At 41.1% G+C, this 7,372-nt stretch overlaps 1 protein-coding gene across 2 annotated transcripts in view; it reads right to left on the bottom strand.

The window, feature by feature from the left end:
- LOC120038658 (CMRF35-like molecule 5) overlaps positions 1-2,442 on the bottom strand; it is a 6,825-nt gene extending 4,383 nt beyond the window's left edge. For both annotated transcript variants that reach the window (XM_038984320.1, XM_038984321.1), the window contains exons 1-2: positions 2,209-2,442; positions 1-317 (exon numbers count right to left, since the gene is read on the bottom strand). The exon at positions 1-317 is cut by the window's left edge and continues 10 nt beyond it. In XM_038984320.1, coding sequence (XP_038840248.1) covers positions 1-317; positions 2,209-2,248 — 357 coding nt within the window. In that variant the 5' untranslated portion in view covers positions 2,249-2,442. The remainder of the gene's footprint in view (positions 318-2,208) is intronic.
- Between the last annotated feature and the right edge of the window lie 4,930 nt (positions 2,443-7,372).

Raw genomic sequence — 7,372 nt, 5'->3', positions numbered from 1 at the left:
AGTGAGCCTGACTTCAGTTGGCTCATCATGTCCCCATGTATTCACTCCACACCAGTATGTATCAGCATCCTCTAGGATCAGGTTAGTGATGTTCACAGTGAAGACTCTTCTCTCTGTGTCGTCATACAGAGAATATCTCCCTTGATGAGTCCACGCTGGGTTTTGGGTTTGGATGACAACAACCCTGTCTCTGTATAACCCTTTAGAGAGGTACTTCTGGTATGTTTCATACCCCCGATCATAAGGACACTCAGTGTGAGCATTTCCTCCTTCTGTTGCTCTGTTTGTAATCACCCCTGACAACACACAGACCACAGCTACAACAGAAACACAGACACAGAGTTATAGTATGTACAGACATCCTCAGATTGTGTTATTGATAAACTCTCACATCACTGTCTTGGCAGCTCTGTACTAGTCTACTGTCTGGACATTGAGAATCAAGGGAAACATGTTTAAAATATGACCATTACCTTGAATGTGACTAGTAATGAAGACCTGATCTGTTTAATTACTAATAAAGTTTGGTACTGGTCTACTGCTGAATGATAAAGTAAAGTATAGTATTGATTTATGAGTTCAGGACTCCAGCAATACAGTAAAACAGTGTTAAATTATAAAGTAGTAAAGTAATAAAGTACAGTATTGATCACTATGGTATAAAATGATACATGCTCAGTATTGATCACTATGGTATAAAATGATACATGCTCAGTATTGATCACTATGGTATAAAATGATACATGCTCAGTATTGATCACTATGGTATAAAATGATACATGCTCAGTATTGATCACTATGGTATAAAATGATACATGCTCAGTATTGATCACTATGGTATAAAATGATACATGCTCAGTATTGATCACTATGGTATAAAAGGATACATGCTCAGTATTGATCACTATGGTATAAAATGATACATGCTCAGTATTGACTGATGTGTTCAGCAAGGAACAGAGTGAGTATATGGGGTAAATGGCGGGCAAAGAAGGTGTTCAGTTTGTCTGGAAGCGTGACGTCGGTGTCCGTGACGTGGCTGGTTTTCTTTTTGTAGTCCTTGATTTCCTGTAGACCCTGCCACATACGTCTCGTGTCTGAGCGGTTGAATTGAGACTCCACTTTGTATATGGTATATGGCCACTTTATATAATGCCAATTTAATAATGTTTACATATCCAACATTACTCATATCATATGTATACCATCTATTGCACCTTGCCTACGCCGCACGGCCATCGCTCATCCATATATTTATATGTACATATTCTCATTCACCCCTTTAGATGTGTGTGTATTAGGTAGTTGTTGGGGAATTGTTGGAGTACTTGTTAGATTACTTGTCAGATATTACTGCACTGTCGGAACTAGAAGCACAAGCATTAACATCTGCTTGTCACGCCCTGACCTTAGAGATCCTTTTTAGTCTCTAGGTTTGGTTAGAACAGGGTGGGACTCGGGTGGGAAAGTCTATGTTTTCTATTTCTTTGTTTTTGGCCGTGTGTGGTTCCCAATCAGAGGCAGCTGTCTATCGTTGTCTCTGAATGGGGATCACATATAAGTTGTCATTTTCCTTTTGGGTTTTGTGGGATCTTGTTTTCTGTTTAGTGTCTGTGCCTGAGAACTGTTCACTTTCGTTTTCACGTTTGTTATTTTGTTTGAGTGTTTTTTGAAAATAAAAATCATGAACACTTTCCACGCTGCGCTTTTGTCCACTCCTTTCGACGAGAGCCGTTACACTGCTAACCATGTGTATATGACACATTTATGCCATAGTTTGTACATCTCAACAGTGGGGGCACCGTTTGTCACCGTTATAGTGCAGTTAATGTATTGTTTGGTGTTCTGTAGTGACGTTGCTGGCCTGCATCCCCCACACATGTTGGAGGAAGTTTGCCCCATTAAGGTTTACATATCAAAATCGATACTGTATTTTAGTTACACTGTTTATACACCACATATTTCATTTATATACTGGATTCTTGACGTAGCTCACTCTAATATATTCCCTGCTGTACATATCAATCTTAGTTTATCTTGTGTAAATTCCCCTTGTGTACATATGTATAGATTGTATTATGATACTGCTACAGTCTTATTTGTGCATTATCATAAGAAACAAGCTCAGCACTATTAACCTTTCTGCTACTTAAATACATGTGTTCATTTCCTTGTTTACTACATAAATATATGAGAGACAGAACTCACCTGAGAGGAGACAGCAGGAGACAACATGGAGTATCTTCATTCTGGACAGGTACTCCTCAGTTACTATACTGTTAACGTTACTTTACCACCACAGTTACTACACTGTTAAAGTTACTTTAATATTACAGTAACTACACTGTTAAAGTTACTTTACTATACTACCTGCTAGTTCAGGTCCACAACAGCTGTCTGTCAGCTACTAGTTTGACAGCAGAGTGTTTCTGAAATTATCTTTCTTCCACGACTACTCCCCCCCCCCCCCCCCATGTCAGAGAGACAGAGGTTGTAGTGATGGTGGTGGTGGAGGGGGAGGGCTTTATCCTACACATCCTGATGATTTCTCTGTAGTGACCTCAGTGTCTGCAGGCCTGTGTGCTGCAGAGTGAAACTGGTTCAAACCGGCCGGAGGTTAGACTTCTAAACCACCAGAGAACTCAGCTAGCTGTGCTGACTAAGTGTTAAAACTGTCAATTTCTCTGTTCTAAAGTTACCATGTTTGTTTCAGCAGAGGAGGAACACATTGTTCAGATGATGACAATATAGTTAAAGTATACATCATTATATTTTATTACATTTTAATGACATTTCATTGATCCAAATACAGTCTTTGTAAATGATCAACTCAACAGATGAGTTTCTGAACAGAAGAAACATCCCTCCTCTACAACCCAACTCCCCCTTAATGAATGATGTCATCACATAACAGACAGGCTACTGAGATCTCAGTAAACCAATAGAAATACTTAAACTGTGAAGGCAGAGTTTGTTGACTCCACCCCTTTATTGAGATTTGCTGTCAGTGTTGAGCAGGGCATTCGGCGTTCGCCGCCGGGCTCCTAAATTGCCCATCAAGTGAAACCTCCGCTCACCCAGACAAAACATGCAAACTGTCAGTGAGAGAACAGGAAGTAGAGAGAGAGAGAAAGAGACCAGCAGAGAGAGAGAAAGAGACCGGCAGAGAGAGAGAAAGAGACCGGCAGAGAGAGAGAGAGACTGACAGAGAGATAGAAAGAGAGAAAGAGACCGTGAGCGAGAGAGAGACATAAAAAAAAAGTTAAAGAGAAATTTGTTAAAAATAGAGGTCAGTGACTCAAGTGTCTCTGGGTTTGCTGATTGTGGAGTAGATGGGAGGAGCCTCAGAGCAGCTGTGTGGATGATTGACAGTAGAGTAGGCGGGGCTTTTGTTCACAGTAGCATAGTCACATGATGAAGTGCCCTCTGTAGTAATGGCAGCGGTGGTTTCATTGGGGCAGCTGCCCTCTTTAGTGATGGTGTCAGTGGCTTCGTTGGGGCCACTGGGGTTCTTGTGGAAGTTGACGCTGGCGTAGTGGAGAGAGTCAGAGTGACTTGTGGGTAAGTTGGCGGTGGCGTAGATGGTGGAGGTCGCAGCGCCTGAGTCTGACCTTAGGGGGCGCTCCATTATCTCCTCATAGTCACCGTCACCATGACAACCCTGGAGAGGAGAGAGGAGAGAATAGTACGACACTCACAAACACACTCAATGACATCACTCAATGACGTCACTCAGACACAAAAACTAACAAACAAAATACACTGACCCCTTCATTGTTTCCTGTGTCTGGACTCACTCTGTGTGTTGAAGAGACAGATCCTGTGGAACACAACACACACACAGAGAGAGAGAGAGAGAGAGAGAGAGAGAGAGAGAGAGAGAGAGAGAGAGGAGAGGAGAGAGAGAGGAGAGAGAGAGCGAGAGAGAGAGAGCGAAGCGAGAGAGAGCGAAGCGAGAGAGAGCGAAGCGAGAGAGCGAGAGAGAGCGAAGCGAGAGAGAGCGAAGCGAGAGGAGAGCGAGAGCGGAGAGAGAGAGCGAGAGAGAGAGCGAGAAGAGAGCGAGAGAGAGCGAGAGAGAGAGCGAGAGAGAGCGAGAGAGAAAGAGACAGAGAAAGAGACAGAGAGAGAGAGAGATGCCACTTCCACCAGAATACAGCAGGGGTCAGGACACTCCTCAGTGACTATTTATGCTTCTCAAACAGGGACAAATGATGACATGCTATTATGCAAATTAATTTATTCGAAATGAAAATGGAAAGATTTCGAAAAGGGGAACTTTCTCTCTTTTTATAGGACCTGTGAGTGTGTGTGTGTGTGTGTGTGTGTGTGTGTGTGTGTGTGTGTGTGTGTGTGTGTGTGTGTGTGTGTGTGTGTGTGTGTGTGTGTGTTTCTCACCTGTGACCTTATTGTATTTCTATCTGCTAGACTATGATCAGGCTGATCACCAGCAGTAACACTACCAGACTAACAGACACCATGATGACCACTGAGGTACCTGGAACACACACACACACACACACACACATACACACACACACACACTCACACACACACACTGTTAAGGAATAGATTAGACAAACCAACTGTTGCACTAACCTACCCTCATATCATAACACTAACCTACCCTCATATCATAACACTACATACAGACATGTCTACCACTAACCTACCCTCATATCATAACACTACATACAGACATGTCTATCACTAACCTACCCTCATATCATAACACTAACCTACCCTCATATCATAACACTAACCTACCCTCATATCATAACACTACATACAGACATGTCTACCACTAACCTACCGTCATATCATAACACTACATACAGACATGTCTACCACTAACCTACCCTCATATCATAACACTAACCTACCCCTCATATCATAACACTAACCTACCCCTCATATCATAACACTACATACAGACATGTCTACCACTAACCTACCCTCATATCATGACACTAACCTACCCTCATATCATAACACTAACCTACCCCTCATATCATAACACTAACCTACCCCTCATATCATAACACTACATACAGACATGTCTACCACTAACCTACCCTCATATCATGACACTAACCTACCCTCATATCATAACACTAACCTACCCCTCATATCATAACACTAACCTACCCCTCATATCATAACACTACATACAGACATGTCTACCACTAACCTACCCTCATATCATAACACTACATACAGACATGTCTAACACTAACCTACCCTCATATCATAACACTAACCTACCCCTCATATCATAACACTAACCTACCCCTCATATCATAACACTACATACAGACATGTCTACCACTAACCTACCCTCATATCATGACACTAACCTACCCTCATATCATAACACTACATACAGACATGTCTAACACTAACCTACCCTCATATCATAACACTAACCTACCCTCATATCATAACACTAACCTACCCTCATATCATAACACTACATACAGACATGTCTACCACTAACCTACCCTCATATCATAACACTAACCTACCCTCATATCATAACACTAACCTACCCTCATATCATAACACTACATACAGACATGTCTACCACTAACCTACCCTCATATCATAACACTAACCTACCCTCATATCATAACACTAACCTACCCCTCATATCATAACACTACATACAGACATGTCTACCACTAACCTACCCTCATATCATAACACTACATACAGACATGTCTAACACTAACCTACCCTCATATCATAACAATACAAACAGACATGTCTACCACTAACCTACCCTCATATCATAACACTAACCTACCCTCATATCATAACACTACATACAGACATGTCTACCACTAACCTACCCTCATATCATAACACTAACCTACCCTCATATCATAACACTACATACAGACATGTCTACCACTGACCTACCCTCATATCATAACACTACATTCAGACATGTCTAACACTAACCTACCCTCATATCCTAACACTAACCTACCCTCATATCATAACACTAACCTACCCTCATATCATAACACTACATACAGACATGTCTACCACTAACCTACCCTCATATCATAACACTAACCTACCCTCATATCATAACACTAACCTACCCTCATATCATAACACTAACCTACCCTCATATCATAACACTACATACAGACATGTCTACCACTAACATACCCTCATATCATAACACTACATACAGACATGTCAAACACTAACCTACCCTCATATCATAACACTAACCTACCCTCATATCATAACACTACATACAGACATGTCCAACACTAACCTACCCTCATATCATAACACTAACCTACCCTCATATCATAACACTAACCTACCCTCATATCATAACACTAACCCTACCCTCATATCATAACACTACATACAGACATGTCTACCACTAACCTACCCTCATATCATAACACTACATACAGACATGTCCAACACTAACCTACCCTCATATCATAACACTAACCTACCCTCATATCATAACACTAAACTACCCTCATATCATAACACTAACCTACCCTCATATCATAACACTAACCTACCCTCATATCATAACACTACATACAGACATGTCTACCACTAACCTACCCTCATATCATAACACTACGTACAGACATGTCTACCACTAAACCTACCCTCATATCATAACACTACATACAGACATGTCTACCACTAACCTACCATCATGTTATAACACTAACCTACCCCTCATATCATAACTCTACATACAGACATGTCTACCACTAACCTACCCTCATATCATAACACTACATACAGACATGTCTACCACTAACCTACCCTCATATCATAACACTAACCTACCCTCATATCATAACACTACAGACAGACATGTCTAACACTAACCTACCCTCATATCATAACACTACATACAGACATGTCTACCACTAACCTACCCTCATATCATAACACTAACCTACCCTCATAATAACATAACACTAACCTACCCTCATATCATAACACTAACCTACCCCTCATATCATAACACTACATACAGACATGTCTACCACTAACCTACCCTCATATCATAACACTACATACAGACATGTCTAACACTAACCAACCCTCATATCATAACACTAACCCTACCCTCATATCATAACACTACATACAGACATGTCTAACACTAACCTACCCTCATATCATAACACTACATACAGACATGTCTACCACTAACCTACCCTCATATCATAACACTAACCTACCCTCATATCATAACACTACATACAGACATGTCTACCACTAACCTACCCTCATATCATAACACTAACCTACCCTCATATCATAACACTAACCTACCCTCATATCATAACACTACATACAGACATGTCTACCACTAACC

Source organism: Salvelinus namaycush, unplaced genomic scaffold (assembly GCF_016432855.1).
Source record: "Salvelinus namaycush isolate Seneca unplaced genomic scaffold, SaNama_1.0 Scaffold2295, whole genome shotgun sequence".
Taxonomy (NCBI): domain Eukaryota; kingdom Metazoa; phylum Chordata; class Actinopteri; order Salmoniformes; family Salmonidae; genus Salvelinus; species Salvelinus namaycush.
The sequence above is the reverse complement of the archived record's forward strand: the minus strand, read 5'-3'. Positions and strand labels throughout refer to the sequence as shown.